We start from the raw sequence: 24492 nt of genomic DNA, 5'->3' as shown, positions 1-24492 counted from the left end.
CAACTTCCATCGGTAGAAAATCTTCTCGCTTCCGCCATATCACGCTCGATATCTTCCCCCCCCCCCCCCCCCCCCCCCCCCCGGTTTTCCGTTAAGCAGGGCCTCTGAAGTCGTCGGGTGAGGCAACAAACCCCTGTCTACTCCAAGCCCGCGGTTCCACAATTGCATGTCTTCGTTGCAACATCGAACCAACGGAACCGAGTACGACCCTCTGTGCTAGCCCTCTTCAGGAAGCCAGATTGGTATGAAAACCGCACATTCCCCCAGTCTGTATGCAAGAGAAATTTTCCAGGAAGAGGCACAGCTCACCAACCAACTCTCCGTAGGATCAAACCCCGGATCGTGGAACCTAGCCGGTGCTTGGCGAAGAACCAACAGAGATTAAGTCGCGCTCTAGATGCTCTGATCGAGTCGGGGAGCTAGGTATAAACATCCGAAAGATAGGGTTTCTGTCTGTCGGCCAATGGAATGAGGTGGTTTAGAGAGATTGGGGGGCAAGAATACCGCGGCACTGACCCAAGAAGCAATGTGCGCCGATGCGGGCCAGCAGATGCTTGAGTCTCAATGTCGCGGGATCAAAGTAACAAACTAGAAATGCGTTGTGCAATCCAGACAACTCTGTGCGGTCGTACACTATGCCAAGTCTTTCCTCGACAAGAATGGTCCGGGTAGTTGAGTTTCCATGCCGCTAAGTTGCATCAAGGAAATGCACCTCTGGATGCCGGGTAACATGCAGAAAACAGCTCACTTGGAGCTTGCTGCATCTCTTCCAAGGGTCGACATCACGAGCGGATCACACGGAAATGAATTACGCATTTGTTCATCGCTCCCATGGTGCCATGTAGCCCGATGGCTTTCGGGTTTTGCTTCTAATATTAACCCAATGACCCATGAATCTCAGGCTTTCGAGTGAACCTTTTCACACGACGAAACTGCAGCAATCTACCATTAATTAAGCCTACGAATCTCTTCAATTGTCTTGATGTCTGCGCCGGGACCCAAAACCATGCAATTCTGGGACTGTATTGTTGTGGGCGGGGGCATTGCCGGGTCCGTCGTCTCAAACCGACTCCTCCAGCATGAACCCGCCCTCAAGATCTTGCTCATCGAGGCCGGTCCCAACACCCATGCCGTCGAGAACATCGAATGGATTGACATGAGCAGCGCGATCGGCGGGGAGTACGACTGGGGCTTTTCATCGGTACCGCAGGTAAACCTCGATAACAGAGAGATCGTCTCGCCTGTGGGGAAAGGCCTCGGAGGAGGCACGATCATTAATGGAGGTCAGCGCGCAGATGACTTACTTGTTACCGTAGATACAGAAAGCTGATGTTTACTCCAGCTGCTTGGGCTCGCGGCCACATGGTTGACTACGACATCTGGGCCGAGCGAGTTGGCGATGAGAGGTGGAGCTACGAGGGCCAGTTGCCGTACATGCGCAAGACCGAGACGCTCTTTGACAACTCGACAAACCCTCTGGCACATGGCCACAGTGGCCCTATCAAGATCCAGTCTCCCGGTTCGACCGATAGGGTGTTTCCCCTGCGTGATGCTCTGCTCGACTCCTGGAAAGAGCTTGGTGTCGATGCGCTCTCACAGTTTGACAACAACGCCGGAAACAACCTGGGCGTCGCAGATCTGCAAGAGAACCGCGACAAAGGGAAGAGGCGGTTAGCTTCGCTCAGGTACTCTCTTGAAAGGGTTACAGTGCTAACCGACAGCCTTGTTGCAAAGGTCTTGGTCGAGAAGTCGGCCACGGGCGACCTCGTCTCCCGCGGCGTTCAACTTGCCAACGGAACACAGATCCTCGGCCACGAGACCATCTTAGCCGCCGGCGCCTACCGCACGCCGCAAATCTTGATGTTATCCGGCATCGGGCCTGCCGAGACATTGAACAAGTTCGAGATCCCGGTCGTCCTCGACCAGCCCGCAGTCGGCAAGAACTTCCACGACCACGTCCTGATCCCCACCGTCTGGCAGCTGAAGAACGCCTCAGCGGGCTACTCTAAGGAATCCGGCAACCCCGTGTTCAACCAGTCCCAGTACGGCCAGGGCGCCTTCATCGACTTTATGACCGTCGTCTCGCTGCCCAAAGACGGCCTCAAAGCCGCGATCGAGCAGGACGAGGGGCCGATCACCGACCCCGCCGCGCACCCACTGCTGAACCAGGACCGAGCGCACTCCTCGCACCTGCTGCAGTACTCCGGGGTCTCGGCCGACGGGTCCGCCGTGCTGATGATCTCCGTCGTCTTCATCAACTCCGCCCGCGGCTCCGTCACGATCCAGTCCGCGGATATTAATGACACGCCGCTCATCGACCCCAACTTCCTGGGCACGGCCGTTGACCGCTACGCCGCGCGGGAGACGATCCGCCGCAATATCAGGCTGTTGACTTCGAACGAGACGGTGCTCGGCCGGGAGATCATCGCTGGCGAGCTGGCTGCCAGCCCGTTGACGGCGGACTCGACGGACGAGGAGATTGATGCCCGGGTGCGGGAAATGGCAGGGTATGTTGTTAGCTCTCCCTGGTGTTTGGTGAATATGTGGTTTCGGTGCTAATTGCTGTAAAGGGGATGTTACCATCCGGCCGGAACTGCGTCGATGGGCACAGTCGTGGATACAGAACTGCGCGTCATTGGGGTTTCTGGCCTCCGCGTTATTGACACTTCTGTCTTTCCGGTCTCTGTCTCGGCGAACTTGCAGGTCGCGACATACGCTTTGGCAGAACAGGCAGCAGAAATCATCTTCTCTGCCATGAAGAAGCAATGATTTAGGGTGCATTCCAGTGCTTGATGAAGGGCCTCCTTACTAACGTGCATTTAATGGTTGATCTGGGCATAGGCTTTGCAGAGTTGCGAGCAAAGAGAGTTCACCTGTCCAGGGCCACCAATCGAAGTTGCAGGATTTGAAGTTGAAAAGAGTCATGCGAGGGGCATGCGGTCCTGTCACTGCAACAGACAGGTACATAGGCATGAATTGACTCGATCTGAGCCAGACGATATAGACTCTTGGAATAATGAGCAACGGCCTCAATGCATTCTTCTTGCAATCTTTGTCAAAGGGGTTAGACTTTCTCGTGTCAATTAGCTTGAAAAAAGAGGCTGAAGTGCACCAGTAACGACAGATTTTGGAACCAACGGTCAGTCCGTCTCTGTGGTAAGCGCCACTACTGGTATGATCCCGGGAAGAGCAAAGATGAGCGGGACGTGATACGAAGCAGTCGCATAGACTGTTAATAACGCTGTCCCTATCTTGCCTAACTTGTCAAGAAGTAGCTCCCGTCGGCTTGCCCCGCCCCAAGTGGGACAAGAGTCGCCCGCACAAGTGATGTTGTTGTATTAACTTGTCGAAACCCAAGGGGAGCCTGAGCAAAAGGCGGATACTCGTGAACGCAGACAGCAACACGGCCCAACATGTGGCCCCTTTCAAAGCCGGATTCAAAGTTTTCTTCAAACCATTCCAACTCTAACTGGCTTATCCCAGGTCTTGGGATTGTGGATAATAAACAAACAATTGCAACAAAAAAAAGGAGTAACTGGAGCATGACTGGAGAAAGACTTTTTTTTCCTGTTGTCGATCATGCCGACGCTAATGAGCCCTGGCGATGCCGAACTATGGAGAAATGAGGCTTTGGAGAGCCCCGTCTGGAGACCGGAGATCTACACAGGATAGTAAACATAAAGGAAAGCCCATCATCACGATGAGGCAGAGTCCGTCCCCATCCCGCCCTACACTCGTTGCCTGATTCCCTTGAGCCGTCACTCTTTACCAACCCCCCTCACCCATCGTCACTCCTTTCGAACTTTCCATAATGCATCTCACCCCCTTCCTCGCCGCCCTCGTCGCGGCCACAACCTCCGTCTCCGCCGCCGTCCTCCCCCGCGCCGAGGCCTGCACCAACCCCGCCGTCCGCAAAGAATGGCGCGAACTCGCCCCGGCCGAGAAAGCCGACTACCTCCGCGCGGCAGTCTGCCTGCGCTCCCTCCCGCACCAAAAATACGCCCCCTACGAAGCCGTCGTCACGCGCATGGACGACCTCACCTTCACCCACTGGGCGCTGCAATCGCGCATCCACTTCGTCGCAAACTTCCTCCCCTGGCACCGCTGGTTCGTCCAGCTCCACGAGGACCTTCTCCGGAACGAGTGCAACTACACCGGCGTGCAGCCCTACTGGGACTGGACCATCGACGCGGACGCGCGCGCGGTGCCGAGCTCGCCGCTCTTCGACGCCGAAACGGGGTTCGGGGGGGACGGCCAGTTCACGGGGAGCGACGTGCCGGGGTTCCAGAGATGTGTGGTCGACGGCCCGTTTGCGAATACGAATTTGACGCTGAGCATGGGCTGGCCGGATGTCGGGGAGCCGGGGAACAGGCTGCACTGCCTGACGCGCGAGTTTAACAGCGGCGACGGGGCGGACGAGAACGGGGTGACGATTGTGGGGGACATGCAGGCGGGCGCGTTTGATTCGAGGGTGATGAATACGATTTATGCGTTTGAGGGGTTTGGGGATATGGTGACTATGCTGGAGGGCCTGCCGCACGCACAGGGTGAGTCTTTGCGTTTCTCTCCAAAGTAATGAGAGACGAATGCTGACGAGTCGTGCAGTTCACAGCATCATCTATGGCGACATGGGCCCGGCCACCTCGCCCAACGAGCCGCTCTTCTTCCTGCACCACGCCAACGTCGACCGCGTCTGGGCCAAGGTTCGTTCTTTCATCGAAAACACTCCAAGTCCAGTGTGAATGAGTCGCTGACACCCATTGAACAGTGGCAAGGCCGAAATGCGACCCGCCTGGCCGACTACACCGGCTTCCAGGACACGGACAAGATCTACCCGGCCGCCATCACCGACAGCATGCCAGTGCTGGAGCTCGCCGAGACGGATCTCCTCGTGCGGGATTACATGGACACGCTATCTGGTCCTTTGTGCTACGCCTACTCATCCATGTAAAAATAGGAGGAATAAAAAAACAAAGGAAAGGGGGGGAGGCAAGCCATCATGAGCCTGAAGCGGGCGTAATCTTTATACCATAATAAATTAGTTTTAAAAAGACAACAATATCATCAATCAGTTTGAGATTGGCGGCTGATGTAGAAGCTGAATATGAACGCAGTCGAAGTAGTCGTGCGTGTGTGTAATGTCATTGGACACTAAACCCGCAATCCCGGGACCGCCTCATGGATCGATCTATCTGGAAAGGGGAGCAGACTCATCCTCTCCAAAAAGTAAACTCCAGCACCGCCGCATGAACCCGCTTCACCCAGTCCCCGAACTACATCTGACTTTTGCAGCTCAACTTACACATATTGGGTGATCCTCCCCCATGGTTCATTCGAAATGGGAACACTGTAAACTCTCATGCTGGACTGAACGCTAAACTCCCGGTCACGCCGGGACCCTCGCACCTTTTCCCCTAGGGTCTCTCCCCGCAGCTCGTTCTCCTCCACCTTACCAACCACACTGTGGCTGATGACGCACAGACCACCGCTTATCGCAATCAGCATCCATCAGCGGCTTCCTCCAAGTCGGCTACGTCGGGAAATGACGGAAGGGATTTAGAGGTGCGGGGGGAAGCAAGCTGCGAAGCACATGGCACGATCGGATGAAACAGGCGTAGCATGAGCTGTCGCGCGTCCGCTTGACCAGCACCACGCGGTCCCGGAGCTACGGACGACAACGTTAGGTTATTTAGCTGCAGCCGGGTGCGAATCATCACATGCGCGCTCTGGGGAAAGGGGGAGGGGGGAGGGGAACAGCAGCAGTTCGGAGCTTTAACATTGGTTCGCTGTTCCGGAGGTTGCATTGGGACTTGAACCTCCGAGATATCCACGAGCGTTGGGAGGCACATGCAGCCGAAGTGTAGTCTGCACGCAAATCACATATGATACTGCCGAAGGGGTGAGGTTGAACTTTTCAGTTGTTTTTTGGGGGTGCCATGTACGCAGGCTTTGCGACGAGCTCGACTTGTTGGTACAGAGCGTGCTCTGCCCAGGTAAAAGACGTGTAAAGGAAAATAGTAGGCCAACTTGCTCCGAGTAGACAGTGCTTCTGTCTCCCGTGTGTAGGTATCAAGTAACTCCCGAGTCCGCACCAGGCGTCGTGGTGGTTCCCCGCCAACGCAACACTCTTGGTGCATTGCAACCAGTCGCGGCGGGTGTGCGCCGCCGCCATCCATGTTTCGTTCCCGAGCCCCGATTGGCGTCGTCACATTACATGACTGCCGAGGCGTCCGTACCCAGCCGAGGTCATCCCCCGTTTCCAAGGGACAAACAGCTTTGGGTCCATGTAGTCTTTTCCTCGTCTTTCTTACACGCGTGCCGCCTGAAATTTTGAGTTCCCGTCCTTGGTGTCGCCCCGTCTGTCGCTCATATCCATAAAAAGCACACGCAATTGTTTCGTTTTTGTTTTTTACGTTTTCAAGCAATATGCGTCTCTGGTGGTGTCTCAACCAAAGAGGGCGGCGCCGCCGGACTCGACGGCCTCGATCTCGGCCATGTCGAGGGGCTGGCGGCGGAAGCGGGCGGGGAGCTCGGAGCGGTCGAAGAAGATGCCGGAGGCGGGCATGACGGGGCCCATCTCGTGGCCGGAGGTGCCGCCGATGCCGGGCTCGCCGTTGCGGATGGAGCGCTGGAGGGGGCCGTGCTGCTGAGCGTGGTCGCGGTAGGAGCTGAAGGAGGTGTGTCTGGCCGGGGCGGAGCCGTTGCCGAAGTTGGGGGGGAGGGTGCCGGTGGGCGAGGCCGGGTGAGGGGCGGGGGTGTGGTCGACGGAGGCTGTTGGCGATCGTCAGTATGGATGTCCATTGTGAAGCGGAGAGAGGGAAGTGGACGTACAGGGAATGGTGCGGCGGCCGAGGAAGCGGATGCTGGGGGTGCGCTCGGCGTGGGCAGCAGCCTGGCGGAGGACTCTGGTCGCGAACATTTCTGCGGTGGTAGGAGAGGTGTGTGGTGAAGAATAAAAAGGTCCGAAGCTGGTCGGTAGTCGCGAGTGTATGTACGTGGGTGGTGGTCCGTCGACTCTCCTCCTTGGTGATAAAGCTGTGCGTGGCGCCGGGCGACTTGTGCTGGGAAGCTTGGTGGGGTTGGGGTGTTGTGCGTTTTGTTGTCTGTGAGTGTTGGGCGAATGCGCGAGGGAGGCTTCGTCGCTTTATCAGCAGGGAGGAGAGCGGGTGGGAGGATTATCTCGGGATTGGGGTGAACGGTGGTGGTTGAGGGAGGAGAGGAAAGGAAGGCGCGGGCGAGGTCGGGACGACGGGCTGTTCTTATTTAATTTTTTTTTCTTTCGCTCTCAGAAGCAAGGTGTGTCGAGCCGAGAGGCCGTGCCTGCCTTGGGACTTGGGTCCTGGGTCCATGGGCCGGCACATGTGCGTGTGCTGTGCCTGCGGTGGTGTGGTACCGTGCCGGCGGCCACCTTCCCTCTTTCCCCCCCTCCCCTCTCCTCTCCTCTCCTCCCCTCTGATTTTTTGTCCTTGGTCCGAAATTCGTCAATTGCAACGGCGTGGTGGGTTGGGTGCCGAAGGTTTTGCATGGTGGTGCGGCGCCTGGCGCGTGTGTCGACCGCTAAACCGGAGTGGACGGTGGACATTGCGCACGTTTAGTGGGCTGTCGCACGGGCAGGTGGCAGGGGGGTACCTAAGGCAGCTGGGCTTGGGTTTGGCAGGCTGCACCGCTGCTGCCAGGGGGGGAGCTACACCACCTACGGTAGGCACCCAACAGGCTAACAGTGTGGAGGGACCGGGGGCATGTCGTCGTTAGGTTGCTGATGTGCTTGCAGCCTGCAGATGTGCGAGTGCAACGTCCAAGCCGGTCCCTGCTGCCTGCTGCGTGCTGCTTGCTGGCCTTTCCCGAGTGTCACTGTCAAGTCTTAGCACCGAAGCCTGCTCTGCTCGCTGTACATAGGCAAGGTTGGTACGCCAAACAAATCACAAAAGTGGCCGAAACCCGAACCTCGGGCGTCGAATCCGCGGTGCACACACACAGCACAACACAGCGCACTCAACACCACCCAGCAGGAACATGATTCCCGTCGTCTTGGCCGCCCTCAATCTCAAGCCCCGAGAACCACCCGAGGGCCACAGGGTTCGGTTCGGTTGCAGATGGCCATCCGGGGTTGCGTGTGAGAGATGACGACGTGGTGCTCCAGCACGCAACAACACAATGGTCATCATCCTCCTCTCGTTGCATCCCGATGCTCCCTCCTCCATCGGCAACAGCCAAAACAGGCAAACATCGAGTTCTCCGACCTTCGGCCCCGTGGAATGTGTTACAAACACCCATTTCCAACAAGGCAGGTCCGCTATCAAACTCCTGCTGTCGGCTTGATCGTCCCAGTTTCAGGGGTCCCCCACCACCGCCTACAACCCAAACGCCAGAAACGGCTGCCGTAGCCTATGTGCTCCCCTCCAAGGAAAGGAAAACCGCGCCATTCTCAGACACGACGTCCAAGAAGCTTGCACGGGCAGATTCGCGGCTGGTCGACAGGGAGTCGAGCTGCTGCTACTGCAGTGCCCCCCGAGGAGTCCACAGCCCTAACACTGCAGCCGCCGGGGGTTGGGGGACCTGGATATCCCACGCGTTCGGCCACCAGCACCACCTGTGAACCAGTCCACAACATTGAATGATATGGACACCATTAACAATTCGTCACTACATCTCCAAAGCCTCCAGTGGTGCCCCTCCGCCGCTGGCCCATGTCTCCTCGTCTCCGTTCGTGTGCTCCGCCGCAGGCTCCCCTCCACGTCCAGCAAAAAGCTCCGCTCTCTCACAGACATCCATGCAGCACCGCAAAAACAAAAAAAAACGAAAGTGACCAGTAACAGCGCAGCTCCCCAATGGCGGGACAAATAACTATTTTACACGTGAATTGCGCCTTATCTCTCCCCTCCCACGTCATGGCTCCGAATCGTTCGATTTCCTGAACCCCAAAACGCTAATTTGCACCTGTCTCCATTCCCGGTTTCCCCTCCAGATCTTCCGTCTCCAGTTATCTCGCATCCAAACCGAGAGAGCGTCGAGGGCCACTCCTCAGAGTCTCGCAGACTTTTGCAACTTGCAACAATTGCAAAGAAGAACCACACACCCCCGTCTCAACTCGTGTGGGCCTTGGTGTCTGGCGGCTGCTCATCTCGGACCGCGCCTTCCTTTCAACATGCTCCCGCTACACCTCCTCAACACCTCAACAGAGCCTGTGTCGCAAGCACCGGCACCCGGACAGACCTCTGTTGCACCAAAGCATCCAACGCCCCTGGTCCCGTCCAAACAAACCGCTCCAATTGCACACAGCTCATCCCCCCAAGGGAAAAAAAAAAAATCATAATTCGAGCCGAGAGATTCATCCAACCTTTCCTCTCGCACGAGCGTTCCGTACAAACCTTGCGTGTGCAGCGACCCCCTACATCACCCCCTTCACCCGCGCCCATGGTTTCCCCAGACTTTTGTGTGCTTGATGTGACGCCTGTTTTTGTGATATGTCAGCCGGACTAGCTTCAATCTGCCACGGCGTCCGGCGGTCGACAACGGGCGCCACCACAACCACCATTCAGGGACGAGGAATCTGACAACCTGTCGGTGGTTCGGGAATACTCCATCAGGAAAAAAAAAAAAAAAAAAAAAAAAAAAAAAAAAAAAAAAAAAAAAAAAGCAGAAGACACGGCCACGCCAACGGCAACGACAGGCAGCACACCCAAAAGCAGAAACAAGCCTTTCCGCGCGGTCTTCACGGCGTTGGCGCCCCGATCCCTGCCACCCACCCATCTCCCCTTCTTCTTTTCCCTCCGAGACACAGAAAAAAACTCGACTGAGATGTGCAGCCTGCATCGAACGATTCTGCGGGCTACCGGAGACCGGAGGCTTCCATTGGCGCCTGAACCTTCTGCGCAGCCACGCCCGAGAAAGCAAGATTCTGTTTGGGATGGCTGCTGCCCGTCCATCCAGCCCCCGCGGCGGCACATCGAACGTCCCGGGGCGCGGAGAGGGTGTGCTCGTCAATGGGCTCGATTTCCAATAGCAGCCTGTGACCAATGATGTGTCCTTTGGTGAATTGATAGCGTATGCAGCAGAAGCAAGCAGCAAGCTGCAGAACGACACAGCACAGCGGAGACCCGGATCTCGTGAGGCCAAGGAAAAGACGTCGTATCCCTCTGGCGAGATGTCCGTTTCCCGCCCGAACCATGCCTACCCAACGCCCCCACGGAGGAAAGGCAACCTGGGTCCCAGTGGTCGTGCATCGCATTGCATCAGATGCGCCGGGGATTCAACTACGCCCTGGGGCACCCCCAGCTCTGCCTGCCTGCCATACAAGGTAACTCGACGTCGGGAAGCACGTCTTGTCTGCCCTCGAATCGAGTCTTCCCCAGGCAGTCAGTCTTGATGTCTGCGGGGAGAAGCAATCGTCGAAACCCTTATGTCCCAGCTTCAGCTTCTTTGCCAACTACCACGGCCGCCCAGGTCCTGAACATTTCTATGATTCCCATTAGTTGGTTTCCCCGGACTTTAGGATACTTTGGTCAAAGTGATCGTCCGTCCCGCCGTCAACGGCAAAGCGGGAGCGCGCTTCGCGCTCCTCCGTCGCTCACTGTCACTGTCCCCCCTCGTCGTCTCCTTCCGGTTGTAGACGGCCGCCGCTGGTGGGTGGGATGTGCTGCCGATAGCGGCGCTTCAAGGCGAGAAAAATGGGTGGGAAACCCGCCTGTATGCCCGGCCGCCCTCCCCTCCTCCAGGCCTGCTCCACACGTCCATCAGCGCTCTCTCGGGTTTTCAGCGTTGTGCCGTGGAGCTCCACCGTCCTCACTTTGCATTGTCAAGCTCTTCATTGCTCCTCTTGGCGCGCCTCCCGCCTCCGTTGTCGGGACTCGGGAACCAGGTGTGGTCGGCTTTGGACCGTTTCTGGGCACTGCTCGTCCGATGTCTGTTCCTGCTGCTGCATTCCCGACGCGGGCGGCTGGGCGGGATCGCCGCTCGCGCGGGTTTGGGTTTGATTGAGACCTGACCTGGCCCGGTCGAGTTATCCGGTCCGCTAGCAGAGAAAAACTCTGGAGGGAAAAACATCCCGAGGCGCGGCACTGAGTGCACCGTTTGAGGTAAAATCCGCTCCCCCCGCATGAACCGCCCGGTCCGGTCGGGGGAGGATGTGAATTATTAATCTGGGTTGACGACATGCGATTGAAGCGCCGTGGAGTGTCGGCAGACGTGTCTGACAATTGCCACATTTTCTCCGACAACACGCCTTGGTGGTTTACTTTCTTGTTTTCGTGGGATTGTAGAGGACCTTAATCTGTCTTTGCCTTTTCCAATTGACTGAGCCACGGCCAACTCCTTTAACGGAGGTTATTTCTATTCGCAAGTCTGCGTGACTCGAGCCTCCCTCTTGAGGACCCCAGTGAGAGGGAGCTTGGGAAATAAATCTGCCGCCCATGCATCCCAAGCCTACAAGGTACTCTCGTCTACTCTTAGCATCTGGATCTTTCAGCCCCGTGCAATTATCTGTTTAGACGCCCCCTCTGGCTGACGTGGCTCTTAGTAGCCAGTCGTCAGCTTTTTCAACCTGCCTCATAATTAGGGCTCTTGGGCCTTCTTATCTCGGGGCTTCATGAGACGCCTGTAAGATTCTATGACGACGCATGCATATTCGTAGCCAAATCCTACTGGGGGGTTCATGCATTAGCAAATACTTTGGAGGATTCCTTTCTTTGTGAGTCTTCGTATTTTCAACAAGCTTTGTCAGGACGTCCCAGCGATACTCCTTCTAGTGCACTGGTAACGACCCAGCTAAGACGCCTAGTAATTCTGGCAACTGTCACAATCATCAACGAGAATATGAGAGCCAAAAGGCGTGAGGAATTGCTCAGAACTCAGCTACTTTTATTTGCAAAAGCGTGAAATGTTAGAGACAATACCCGTAGAGGGGGTAAGTCTCTCAGCCTTTTCTTCCTGTTCTTTCTGCTCCTATCCTTCTGATTCTTCATCTATCCTGTCGCCTAGAACAAGTCCGTAGCTCTAACGGAGTGATACGGGAGAGCAAGCCTTCCCTTTTAATATGAACATAGGAACTTAACTCTTGTTTCGCCCAGTAAGTCAGGCTGTATGAATGCGGCGGCTGGGTTCATCCAACAATAGTCGTTGAAGCTCTACGACTGTTACGCCTGATCCGAGGCCTCCAAATGGTGTGGTTTTCAGATCCCACGGCCTTGACAGGCTTCTGCAAATCGTTCTATCGTCTTATGAACTCTCAGCTACTGTTCTTCATCCTATCCTTATTTGTATCTCCGGCAATGAAGCATGTGGGAGTATCTGTCATGGCTTGCTTCTCCGGGAACGAGAGGCCTCAAAGTCTCGTCATGCTAGCCCAGTGCCTCTTCCAGCCGAACTCCAACTATGCCATCCGCGCCGCTGTCTTCCTCCTCCCTGTGCCACCCCAATCATCTAGCACACGCTCCTGCCGCGGATGTCGCAGATGCTGACGCAGTTGGTGCTCTCGTCGTATCCCTCATTGCAGTCGCATCTGCCGGTGTTGACGATGGTGCAGCAGCATGACTGGAGCACACGAAAGTCGGACTGCTTCTTTTCCGTTCTTGCGACTCGGTGGTTTGTCGATGAACATGTGCTCTCGAGGACGTAGTTTGGGCGACCGCGGAGAATGATTCGCGATAGGGGAAGAGAAGGAAGCGCTAGACGTACCTTGGCTGCAACACTGCTGACGAGGGCGAAGGTGGCGACGACGACGAGGGCGGATTTTGTTTTGTGCTTGGACGAGTGCAAGGTCCTAGGTTGAAATGGAGGAGGTGATGCTTTCCGCTGACTTGACTGAGATGTTGATGTTTTCGAACTAGTTTACCATCACCAGCAGAATTTGGGGCTTTTTTTTTTTTTGGGCGGCGTCTAAGTACCCGGATCACATCTTACGATCACCATCCTCACGCCATATCTCTGGCTTGACTCATAGTCGTGTAAGGCAATCGAGGCTCAAAGAGTATAATAGATTACCATTGGGACTCCTCGGAAACCGGAGAATAGGAGATTGTGTCTTATGTTGGGTTGCCTTCGGCTGGATGGTTCCGTAACTAAGCGGGATTGCTCCATACGAGCAAATTCGGGGAACTTACAGCTTCGGGACCAATCAGAGCGGTATCGCGGAAAGCCTTCCTACTACCCTACCGCTTGACGGCGCTGGGGCCATCACGTCTTCGGGCTCGCCGGATAAGCAGGCGCAGCCGTCGCTCGGTAGCTTCTACCTAAGCGCTCTCTTCCATTCGGATAAATTTCCCTACAGATTCGTTGCCAAGTCCTTTTCAGACTTGATTGACTGAGTGGATGTTCTTTTCGAACTTTCGGGAATTTGAGCAAATACTGAGCTACTACGCCCTTCGACAATAGCCAGTCCGTTTTGCTCAAAGCTGACTTTGGAGATAACCTGATATCGTCACCAGCGAAGTTCAAGACTGCTCGAAATTGCGGACCAGGTCGCGAAGATGGCAGAATGATTAGCCAAAGAAAAACAGACGTGAAATCAAGCAATGAGGCTGATGACCGAAACTAACGGTCTCCCGGAACCGGACTTAAGACGTCTGGAACGCCTCATACCTAAGACTACGTGCTTACATAAGGCCAACATTATTGCTGTTCGTAAACTCAGTCAACCCCTGAATGATTATTCAAAGGAACGAATTCTGGATACCAGGGAATTCTTGAACTGTTATTCAATTACTCAAAATCATATGGTTCATTTCGTCATAGGTGCTGACGAAGTGACGCCGACATGGGCTTGTAAGCTTTTGACCAATCACACGAACCCAATCACATCATCCAAGAAAAAAAGGGGACCCACCAAAAAAGTTGAAGCAAAATCCAACTGTCATCGCATCCCAAGCTCCCGGCTCCGTTGCGCCAGCGCATTCAATGCGGCATAACCACCCCGCAAACAAACAAACAAACCACGCCACGACCGATTGAAGGCCGCCGACCGGGTCATCTTTAAGTAGACAGTACCCGCCCGCCACCGATCTCCTCCCCTCTACTCTAGGTAAGCATCATCGCCGCCCTCCATCCTCAACCATGTCCACCGCAACCACAGACCTACCAGACCTCATCCTCCTAACGCAACCCGCACAGCCGCCTCCCGTCAGAATGGCAGACCCAAAGGACGGCGACACGTGTCCCGTCGACCACAAGGCCCGCGAAGCCTGGCTCCAACACGCCCGCGCCGCGGGCCCGAACGACGCCGCCACCTCTCCAGCCCCGCCGCATCCGATCCCGAACGAGACCCCGCCGTCGCAGTCGTGGACGCAGTCCCTCCTCTCGTACACGCCCTTCTCCGGCACATCATCACAGACGACGCCAACGGCGGGAGCAGACGCGTGCCCCGTGGACCATAAATCTCGCGAAGCCTGGCTCCAACAAGCCCGCGCCGCCAACGCCGCCGCCGCTCCTCACCCAGACTCCCCGCCGCACGCCCTCCCTCCCCAAGCGCAACAATCACCGCCCTCTACCACATCCTGGACGCAAACGCTCCGCTCTTACGTCCCCTTCACCTCTTCGCCACCTCCCCCTCCCGCGCAACCATCACCGACGGGAAGAAATCCCCTCGACACCTACCGCGAAGTCTCCACGATCCCGCGCACCTCGACCTCGAGCTACCCCTACGACACCCCCTCCGCCTCCGCGCCGCCGCCGACGACGTTACAAAGCAGCCACGGCGCACCATCAAACAACGAGCAGGAAACGGGCGCGGACGCCGCGACGGGGAACTGGGTGTACCCCTCGGAAAAGATGTTCTTCGAGGCCATGAAGCGCAAGGGGCACGACACGCGCGCGGCGGACATGCGTACCGTTGTGCCGATCCACAACGCGGTGAATGAGAGGGCGTGGAAGGAGATTAAAGAGTGGGAGGCGCCGTATACGCAGGGGACCGCGTGAGTACCACCAGCCTGGAGGAACCACCAAACTCGGGGATGTGAGAATGCTGACGAAAAGAATAACACAGCTGCGACGGCCCGCGCCTGCACTCCTTCGCCGGCCTCAGCACAAACATGTCCCCCAAGGCACGGCTCAACACGCTGCTGGGCTACCAGGCGCCGTTTGACCGGCACGACTGGGTGATTGACCGCTGCGGCGTGCAGGTGGATTATGTGATTGACTTTTACGCGGGGCGGCCTGACGCGCAGGGGAAGCCGAGCTTCTACCTGGACGTAAGGCCGAAGCTGAATAGCTGGGAGGGGGTGAAGATGAGGGCGTTGAGAGGGGCCGGGCTGGCGTGAGAGAGAGGTGTAGTTGCGCCAGGGAGTGTAAGCATGGCGTGTGGATGTATTGATAGCGGGGTTGTGCTGATATTGTACTTGTAATAGACGTAGATGCCTTGGGGGCATGGTCTTCCCACTCAGACACTGTACAAAATATTCCCGAGATGGGAGGATATCACGAGAGTGGCCGTGTGGAGGGCCACTAAAAAGATCGATCTCGAAAGGTTGTGGCCAGCAGGCCTGCATATTCCGGCATCATTGTCAGAGATGGAGGGAACGAGGTGAAGGGGCACCTGCCTCCAGACTGAGACCTACCTTCATCAAGAACTTAGGGTTCCTTCCTCTCCAACAATTCCGGCTAGGTGGTCGAGAGGTGGTGGTACGGTGACTGGTGTGTGCGTGAAGTTTCCGCCGCTTCTCATCTTACGCATCGTTCGACCCGCGTTCTAGTCACTCTTTTTGGTCTTTTTGCGTCTCTTCTCATCTGAGCGGCCAGACATGGTAGGAATGGAGGTCCGGGGTGCTCCTACCTGGAAGTGACCACTCTGTACCTCTTTGCCAGGGAAGGAGCAACCTGGGAGGTGGGCATCAGTCTACAACGTATGTGAAAGAGCGATCTTGTGGGCTTAATGAGTAAACCAGTTGATGTGTATTTCTGAGAATCATGACATATCATCAAAGGGCAATGAGAAATAGCAAACAATGCCTTTCAGGCTTTATTGGTATCTCATGGTGCAAGTGATTGTGCAAACATTTCCTTTCGTCCTTATACCAGTCCTGAACGCCAGATCCCTGATTCTTTGTGATTGATCTTCACCCCGCGGGATACACTCCATGCAATATGAGCCGTGTCTACAGATCCTTCTTACCATCAACGTCTTCATTTGGGGGCAACATCCATGCAGCAGAAGTATCCAGGCTGACGTCGCCCTGAACCCAGCCCGCGCGAGCCAGGTGAGAAGGGTTGGCGATAATCTTCTCAACGTAGTCCCTTTCCGGGTCATTGTCAGGCATCATGGAGTGGACCAGAGACACCGCTGAAAACCAGGCATAAAGGGTCGTGGTGCTGATGCCCTCTGACAAAGGGTGTCCAAAGAGAAGGATCTTGATGACCACCAGACCTGAGGTGTTACACTGGCAGAGCTTATACTGCTTAGTCTCTTTAAGAACCACGGATCCGGGGGCCATGGCATCAGCGTAGCTCTTGGCGAAGACAATCTTGGCAAAGGGGCGGCCGTCGCGGTAGATAACGGGCTTCCAGAAGATGATGTTCTCCCTCTTCGCGACCTCAGCAGGCGTCAGCCTAACATTGCCCATAGTCTTCATGTACTCCTCGAAGAAGATGGTGGCGCGCTGCTGGTTGAAGTTGTTAAGCTGAACGCAGCGGACGCCGAGGTAGTTCATTCCGAGATGGACGAAAACGAGAATGATCATCAGCGCAAAGACGGCCTCTCTGCTCTCCACGTGGCGCACGACGAAGCTGCCGACGATCAATCCGATCAGCCCAACAGCCGTCTCCTGCGACGACTCCTTGGCGTTGAGCTCGCTGAGGTTGCCGCGGAGGGCAAAGTGCTTCGACAGCGCGGCCTTGCTCGCGCCGGCGGCGACGCCGCACATAGCGCGCAAGGCCTCGGCGACGATGAGCGCAGCGACTTTGGTCGACGATCCGAAGAGCGGGGAGAAGAGGTCGAGGAAGAAGGCGCTGTCGTTGAAGATATCAGCGAGAAAGCGGTACTTCTTGCACTCGGGCTCGATGACGAGGCCGAAGCGGTAGGCGAAGCCGATGGTGGCGAGGCGGGAGATGCCGTCCTTGAGAATGGTCAGGAGGAGGGCGTAGGTGGCGGATGAGTCCGCGTCGCCGACGCCGAGGCCCTGGAGGATCGCGCGGTTGGCGAGCAGCGAGGTGATGGTGGAGAAGAAGGCCTGGAGGGAGTCGTAGAGCTGGTAGCCTAAGTAGTCTTTGGAGACGGAATCAGGGTAGCCGATGGGGAAGAAGGCGTCGGAGAAGACTTGGCGAATGTTCATTGTCAAGAGACGCGAGATTGTGGTGGGAGAATTCTCGGTGGGCATCTGGGTAGCTTGTTAGGATGTGAAGGTGAGCTGGAGCAGGGCCAGATTTACCTCGGTGAGGCGACCGTCGGAGTCGTGAAGCCAGCGGCGACGAATGAGGCCGGAGGAGTCTCGCTCGTCAATCACGATCGCCTTTGGTTCCTTGGACGACGCCATCTTGCTCGTCGCCCTCGAATTTGCGGGTGTTGTGAAAGGTTGTGTTGTGGCGATGGAGAGTGAGATGTGATTTGGAGAAGAAGGCAGAAAGTGAGGTGGGGTCGGTCGAAGGACGAAGGGTGAAGGCTAGGGAGAGAAGGTGCGACTGCAGATTCAACAAGGCAGCAACGCCCCAAACGACAAATCCCAGAAGAAAACGAGAAAATTGATGCGCGAAACTCGACAAGTAGCTTTATTATACGAATTGTTCTATATGTCTGGCTTTTTGCAGTGACTATTACTCAATTGAAAATTCAACTTTGGTCGCGCCTACCGCTTAGCGGGCTGGCCATCCTCGCCGACAAGGTAAATGTCCGACTTGATAGGACCCTCGCCAACACCGGTCTGAATGACACGGCTGACGCCGCCCTTGATGATGCCAGCGACGGTCTCATCCAGAGTGACGGGCGACTGCAGGCTGCTGGCGCCGTCCTTCCAGCCGGTGACGGCGCTCAAGACGGGGGTGAACGCGCCGACGACGGTGGCGGCGTTCTCCTCGAGGTAGTAAATGACGGCGTTCGGGCCAGCGTCGAAGGTGTACGCGGCGACGGTCTTTCCGGCAGCAGCGTTGATCTGCTCGACGGCGCGGATGGCCGCGCGGGAGACGTCGTTCATGTAGAAGATGGGCGGGTAGGTGTCGGAGCACGAGGAGTGGAACGAGTTGGAGTCCTTCATGGTGACCTCAGCGAACTGGGCAAAGTCGCGGCGCGCGATGGCGTCCTCCATCTCGGCCATGTGCTTGGGCACGACCTCGGCGACGCGCTGCTTGAACAGGCCCGACGTGGCGACGGTCTGCTGCATGCCCGAGGTGGACGAGACGCCCTTCTTGGCGGCGCTGACGACGAGGATGAGCGCGCGCATCTCGGGCCAGTGGGACGCCTCGGCGACGAGATCGGCCTTGGAGTCGGAGCCGTCGGCCTGCTCGCCCATGCGCCACGCGACGTAGCCGCCGAACAGACTGCGGCAGGCGGAGCCGGAGCCCTGGCGGGCGACGAGGGACAGCTCGGAGGGGGAGTCGGGCAGCTCGTAGAGGTCGGCGATGGCGCGGACGAGGGCGGCGAAACCGGCGGCGGAGGAGGCCAGGCCGGCGGCGGTGGGGAAGTTGTTCTCGGTGACGATCTTCAGGGGGTAGGTCGAGAGCTTGGGGAGGGAGGGGTTCTGGGCCTCGAGGGCGGCGCGGCGGGCGCGCAGCTCGCGGAAGCAGGCCTGGGTGCGGGCGCCCGAGACATCGGAGGATTCACCGTTGAGGATGAGGGAGTCGCCGTCGGTGTAGGAGGCGGAGCAGGAGGCGGTCGTGAGGGTTCGCAGGTCGGCCTGGGAGAGGGTGACGGAGAGGGAGCTGTTGGTGGGGAGGTTGAGCCTGGCGTCGCGCTTGCCCCAGTACCTGTGTACGATTAGCGACTGTCGGATAGAGGGTGAGCTTGGAGATGTGCGTACTTGACGACGGCGATGTTGACGGGCGCCGTGGTGCTGGCGCGGTAGACCTTGGTGTCGGCCATTGTTGCGATGGTGTTTGCGTGCTGGAGGCGGTCAGAAATGGTCGAGGCGGGGCAGCAAACGCGGTGAGGGGCTCGCCGGATTGAAGAAAAAAGGGGAGTTGGTTGGGGGAGACGAACCGTCGGACTTGAAGTACTTGTAGCAAACTGGACTCGTTCAGCTCTGCCGCGGCGCAATGGGTATCAATCGTCGAAAGGGCAAACAGGAACTGGGATGAAGACGGACGAAGCCCAAGGCCCGTGTGCAGCCGGCACCTCGCTGAGCAGCTCTGCAACCCGCTTGGCGGGGTTCGTGAAGTTCCCTTCAGCAAACAGAAGTCCTCTCAATTTGGCTTGACATGCGATCCTTGCCCGAACAGGACTAGTGCGGGGTCCCGTCAGGGGGATAAGCACTGCGACCCCTAGGGTCCGTGGGCTCGAGCTAACCCGCCAGGGTAGGACCGTTTGTGTTTGGCGGGAACGGCGGCCGAGACAACTGCTGAATTCCATTGCCTTGACGGGTTGGATGGCAGAGACTACCCTGTTTGAGCTTCTTCGTTGATGACGGCGACTCTCAAAAGTTCATCATTCTAGCTTATAGTATCACATATCTCACGGTAAAGGTCAGCAACAACAATCACATGGCACAGAAGAGACCAATATTGGTTTTGGACAAATGTATTGGAACAGTTTATGTAAGCAATACGGAGCAAGTTGCGAGTTGAAGTTGTAAGTTATGAGTTGAAGCTCCAAGTTGTCCAAGCATTTCCTCCACATCACATGAATCACCTTTGATCCACCACCTTGATCCCAACTAACCATCGTCATCCATCATTAACCTCATCATCCATCATCATAATCCACATCCATCATTATCATCCATCATCAATCATAAGTCATGAACATGATCATCATCTATCACCATCATCACCCTCCATCATGCTGGGACCTCACGAGACACAGGCTCGGCAGACAATGGGGCCTGGAGTCCTTTTGCTCAACAGGTCGCGGCAAAGAAGCCCCAGCTCCATCCTTCCATTCACTCAGGCCGAGATATCTCGACCACTGGTTTTTTTTCCGGGTTGTTTTTTGTTGTTGGGCGCTCCTCAATGTGGTATCCGCAAGCCGTTGCAAAGTGTTCCGGCCACTATTCCGTTTCTGTTCTTGTTTTTGTTTGTTGTTTTGGTTGTTGGGTGTTGTTTAATGCGGTGTCTGTCCGTAGTCCACTGCGAAGGTGTCCAAGCCACTGGTTTTGTTGTTTTGTTGTTTTGGTTTTTATGTTGTTAGGTGCCCTTTAAAGTGATACTCGCAGGCTGCTGTGAAGATGTTCCAGGCACTGGCTGCTTTTTTGGTTGTTGTGTTGTTGTTGGGTGCCTTCCAATGTGGTATGCGTAGTTCCAGCCACTTGGTTATCTTTTTTTTTTTTTTCTTTTTTTTTGTTTTCCTTTTCTTTTCTTTTTGTTGCTGAAGGGGGCTTGTTACCATGATGGTCAACCCTAATGACTGATAACTGAGATAGTCCTGTACGGCCATCGCTCCTTAGGATGGCAGGGCTGGCGGTACGCAGCAGATGCCGTTGTCGTGTTTTCTTTTGTTTTGGTGGGTGGGTTGACCTTGTTGCTTGACATGAGCCGGACGCAGGGCTAGCTGGAGGCGGGACATGGAAAACGGGGGCAGACGTCGACTGAGATAGAGACAGACAGACGTGATAGTGCCGGCGGAAGAGGCGCTAGTAGTCGCGGAAGTAGGAAAGGGAGGAGTTGCGGCCCATGTTCTCCTCTTCTTCCGCAGTGAAGCCCCAACCCTCTTCTATGCGGTTGGCGATGGAGTCGGCCACGGAATTGAGGAAGCCAAAGTCATGGGACCACCTGGCCTCGCGCATCAAGTCCTCGACCTGGTGCTTGTCTTGGACCTCTAAGTCGATTGGTTGGCTGAGCAGCCATCCGGTTCGGTTGCGTTCATGGCAGTGGATGCGCTTCTCCACGAGACGGAGAAGGAACATGAGGACGTTCTCGTCGCGCTCCTTGAAGGGATAGCTGAGAGCGCGGACCCCGATGTCGAAAGCGTCGTTGAGAGCGTCGCCGGCGGGTAGCTTGCTGTCTGGGCCGTTGACGAGGTTGATGTGGCCGAAACGCTCGATCCAGAGATCGAAGTTGGAGGTGCGGGTGGCGAGCTCATCCGGGGTGAGGGCTTGGAGAATCCTGGCCTCGGGATCGGAAACGGGCCACTTCGGGGTCACCTTTTCCTTGGGGTCCTCGTATATCTTGAGGTCCTCGTAGCAGCTCTCCGGCGCGAGAAGGCGAGAGCGCTTGTGCCTGGGAACCGGCTCGCGCTTGGCCAGGAGGTAGTCGAGGTTGTCGGGGTTGTAATGTAAATCCAGCTTTTCCAGCCGCAAAGAAGTGGGTGAATGGCGGGATCGAACGTTCTTCTCCACACGGTACTCATCACTGCGCTTAGAGGGGAAGCCGCGCAGTTCTCTAACACGCTTACTGACACCAAGAGCCATAACGGCTTTATTTGTCTTGCGAGCCAGGGGGCCAGCGTTAGCGGACCAGGCAAGAGAGTTCATTATGAAGTAGGTGGGTGGGAGATAGCGTAATACGTGAAGTGAGAAGTGAAGGTATTGTGTGAGGTAATAAGCGAAGGTAGTGTGTAAAGTAGTAAGTGAAGAAGTTCGATGTCGAAAAGCGAAGGATTTGTAGTATGCCTCGAGAGGATGAAGAAGGAAGGGAAAGAAGGACAGCAGCAGCCCAGAGGGAATTTCAGCTTAAGTATCATTCCTGCTCAATGGACTTGTCACCATCCATCCATCTACGACTTTTCCTGCCATTAAGGTCAGGGACTCATGAGCTCTCCAAAGTTTTCAACTATCATGGGATGTATGAAAGGTGACAGTAGAGACTTCACTGAGGACTACAAAGTTGACATACATGGATGGAGGTGGCGTAGTAACCTTCAAGGGTGAATGGTAGAGGTAACGGAGAAGTATGGGCAGCGAAAACCCCAGAAGAGAGACAACCTACATACACGAGCAAGAGACCGCAGTGGAGATAGCGAGGCACAACAGTGATTACGGGGACGGACTGCGGAGACAATTCCTAGCGACTACAGAAACAACTAGAAGTTGATTAGGAATGAAAAGCACCTTGCAGACAGGAATGACTAAGTCTTTTGCTCAATTGACTAAACTTTCTTCAAGACCTTGCCAACTGACATTAAAGTCTCGGGCTTCCAATGACTCAGCCTAAGGCAAACTCAGCAGACTCAGCAATTCAGGTCCATCGCAACCTCGAGGGATCAGTGGCTACATACAACAAGCTCCCTGTAACAAAGCAAAACGAAACGCAAAGCGACTCGTGACTCATATTGCTCTCCACTAAGTCGCAAAAAGTTCTTCACCTTTGTCCAGTACGGTCCAGGTACGCTTCCCAACCTTCCCTCCGGTACCGAATAGCCTCGGCGACCGGAGAGGTTGCCCCAAGAATACCTCTTCCAGCAATGATGAAGTCCGAGCCGCCAAGGACCGCAGACCTTGGTGTCTGGTACTGCTGACCAAGCTCATCCCCCTCCGCGGACCTGTTCACGCCCGTCGTAAAGGTCACAAAGTCCGCACCCTCTCCAACTGTCGTCAAAGCCTTGGTGGCCACGAACCCAACGACAGACTCGGGGTACCTCGCGGCCATCTCAACGCACCTCTCTGTGTACTCGCCACCGGCCAGACTACCTTGGGAAGTCATCTCCGCTAGAAGCAGTAACGCTCTTTGCCCCTGAAATGGGAAACTAGGATGCTTGATGGTTTGGTCGAGCGCGTCCACAATGCCCTCCCCGCCGAGGATGGAGAGGTTGACAATGTCTGCCCATTCGGAGATGCGCAGCGCACCGCCGTGGTACTGCCCGATGACGGTATGCCCGATATCAACAAACTTTCGGTCCTCGAAGATGAGGAAGTTATGTGTTCGCGCGATGGCTCTGAGGCCATTGATGGTGAGGTCGGAGAAATCTGATATCATGTCGATATGTGTCTTGAAGACGGCGATGTATGGTCCTATGTCTGGAACATGTTATCTTAGCAGGGAGGTCAGCTGTCAAGAGCACGTATGGGTAGCTTACCATAGGCACATTTTAACATCTCTGCGGTGGTTCTAAAGTCGGCGGAAATGATCAAATTCGACTTCTTGGTTTCGGCGATCTCGAACAACCGTTTGGCGACTGGGTGTGGATGTGTTTGTGCCCGCGCATGGTAGGCCGCTTTCGGATTGCACCCGTTGCTCTCGGTCTCGGTCTTCATTTTGTCGCTGCCCACCCCATGAAGGTGGTGATGCTAAGTGATGGATGCGGGCATTGTAGAAATTTCATGGGAGGGTGCGAAGGTGACTATCCAGGTTCATCATCCGCCACCAAAACTTTGTCAGCCAAATACGTCCATGCACCTTTGCCGATGCATGTTCGAGGCGAACACACAGTGTCCCAGGTTGCGATGTTGTTAATGAAGTTTCGTCTCGACACACGCCTGTATATGGATTTGAGAGGTGCAAGAGGACGGCATATGATGTTACGTGTTGACTTACATACGGCATGCATTGTGGAGGATGAAAGAACATCACCAGCATCAGAAGCTCACTGTTACTGAGCTGCGAGGAGGTAATGATAGCAGCAGATAGATACGCTCAGGCTACGGTGCAGAACACATGCGCTGTGGTGCCACGACGACGGAAAGCAGGCATGGCTCCCAGTCTCTGTGTAATCGAGACACACTCACTGACATCCTTTTCTGGCTTATGGTCCGTGTAAGCACTGCAAATACTCGAATTAGACGGCTATGACAGTCATACATAGCAACTCTAGCAAACATGCAATTATAACGAGGTTGTTGAAGCAACCTATAGGACAGGTCTGGAACGAACGTCAAGGCTTCAAAATTACGGGCCTATTATTTCCAATCTGTTCTGGAGAAATGCGCGACTGCTGTTAACCAGCGAATGTGGAATGCTAGGGACCATATCCATAACTGTTCTATGTGGTCATTAGACTGGTGCAGTAACCAGACCCAACATGACGCTGCTAAGACGCCCCAGGTCTAGTAGAATTAGATAGACGGTTCGCCTCGACAGCATTGTCCCTCAGCTCATTCACGCAGAGGGTAATCAAACGACCGGGTGACGCTCTCGGGCTACTAAAGTCTGGTAACATCCTGTCCGGCGCTCTTAAACATTTAGTCTGCGATGCGGTTGTGAATGGTCATTGGGGCATGACTGGCAGGCTCCGATATCGACTTCTGCCGATGGTGCTTGCGACCCTGTTGTTTCTGTACCTCATATACGGTGGTCCAACAACGGCAACGACCTTGCGATGGGTAGAAGCTGACTCTGCGGGGGAAGTGCCATGAACCAATTAACCATCGGAATGGAGACGTCTGAGTCTTCCCGATAATCGCTGCCATCGTTGATACTGATCTCATTCTACGCGTGGATATTTTGTCATTGCTATACCACATAGATTCTATGTGACACTACCACCCCTTA

General features: G+C 55.6%; 8 protein-coding genes across 8 annotated transcripts; 3 read left to right on the top strand and 5 right to left on the bottom strand.

The window, feature by feature from the left end:
• Positions 1-1006: 1006 nt before the first annotated feature.
• betA-3 (Oxygen-dependent choline dehydrogenase) lies at positions 1007-2769 on the top strand (the record flags this gene model as incomplete). Its single annotated transcript, XM_037329993.1, has 4 exons — positions 1007-1283; positions 1343-1670; positions 1722-2507; positions 2571-2769. The coding sequence occupies 4 exons, from the start codon at positions 1007-1009 to the stop codon at positions 2767-2769; spliced, it is 1590 nt and encodes a 529-aa protein (XP_037172249.1).
• A 1042-nt stretch (positions 2770-3811) lies between these two features.
• Positions 3812-4951, top strand: ustQ-6 (Tyrosinase ustQ; the record flags this gene model as incomplete). The annotated part of the gene is made up of 3 exons (XM_037329992.1): positions 3812-4547; positions 4606-4703; positions 4769-4951. 3 exons carry the CDS (start codon positions 3812-3814, stop codon positions 4949-4951), a joined length of 1017 nt encoding a protein of 338 aa, XP_037172248.1.
• A 1494-nt stretch (positions 4952-6445) lies between these two features.
• On the bottom strand, positions 6446-6919 carry CGCA056_v014749 (uncharacterized protein; the record flags this gene model as incomplete). The annotated part of the gene is made up of 2 exons (XM_037329991.1): positions 6446-6771; positions 6832-6919. The coding sequence occupies 2 exons, from the start codon at positions 6917-6919 to the stop codon at positions 6446-6448; spliced, it is 414 nt and encodes a 137-aa protein (XP_037171671.1).
• A 7127-nt stretch (positions 6920-14046) lies between these two features.
• Positions 14047-15248, top strand: CGCA056_v014748 (putative cytochrome c1 heme lyase; the record flags this gene model as incomplete). Its single annotated transcript, XM_037329990.1, has 2 exons — positions 14047-14903; positions 14975-15248. 2 exons carry the CDS (start codon positions 14047-14049, stop codon positions 15246-15248), a joined length of 1131 nt encoding a protein of 376 aa, XP_037172156.1.
• Positions 15249-16082: 834 nt separating this feature from the next.
• On the bottom strand, positions 16083-17456 carry CGCA056_v014747 (RUS1 family protein-like protein; the record flags this gene model as incomplete). Its single annotated transcript, XM_037329989.1, has 2 exons — positions 16083-17300; positions 17352-17456. 2 exons carry the CDS (start codon positions 17454-17456, stop codon positions 16083-16085), a joined length of 1323 nt encoding a protein of 440 aa, XP_037171667.1.
• Positions 17457-17765: 309 nt separating this feature from the next.
• On the bottom strand, positions 17766-18994 carry mvd1 (Diphosphomevalonate decarboxylase; the record flags this gene model as incomplete). Its single annotated transcript, XM_037329988.1, has 2 exons — positions 17766-18879; positions 18933-18994. 2 exons carry the CDS (start codon positions 18992-18994, stop codon positions 17766-17768), a joined length of 1176 nt encoding a protein of 391 aa, XP_037172151.1.
• A 1705-nt stretch (positions 18995-20699) lies between these two features.
• Positions 20700-21539, bottom strand: CGCA056_v014745 (uncharacterized protein; the record flags this gene model as incomplete). The annotated part of the gene is made up of 1 exon (XM_037329987.1): positions 20700-21539. The coding sequence occupies one exon, from the start codon at positions 21537-21539 to the stop codon at positions 20700-20702; it is 840 nt and encodes a 279-aa protein (XP_037171666.1).
• An 826-nt stretch (positions 21540-22365) lies between these two features.
• On the bottom strand, positions 22366-23258 carry pyrG (Orotidine 5'-phosphate decarboxylase; the record flags this gene model as incomplete). Its single annotated transcript, XM_037329986.1, has 2 exons — positions 22366-23021; positions 23081-23258. 2 exons carry the CDS (start codon positions 23256-23258, stop codon positions 22366-22368), a joined length of 834 nt encoding a protein of 277 aa, XP_037172306.1.
• Between the last annotated feature and the right edge of the window lie 1234 nt (positions 23259-24492).

This window comes from Colletotrichum aenigma (assembly GCF_013390185.1).
Source record: "Colletotrichum aenigma strain Cg56 chromosome Unknown KSG_Cg56_contig10, whole genome shotgun sequence".
NCBI lineage: Eukaryota > Fungi > Ascomycota > Sordariomycetes > Glomerellales > Glomerellaceae > Colletotrichum > Colletotrichum aenigma.
The sequence above is the reverse complement of the archived record's forward strand: the minus strand, read 5'-3'. Positions and strand labels throughout refer to the sequence as shown.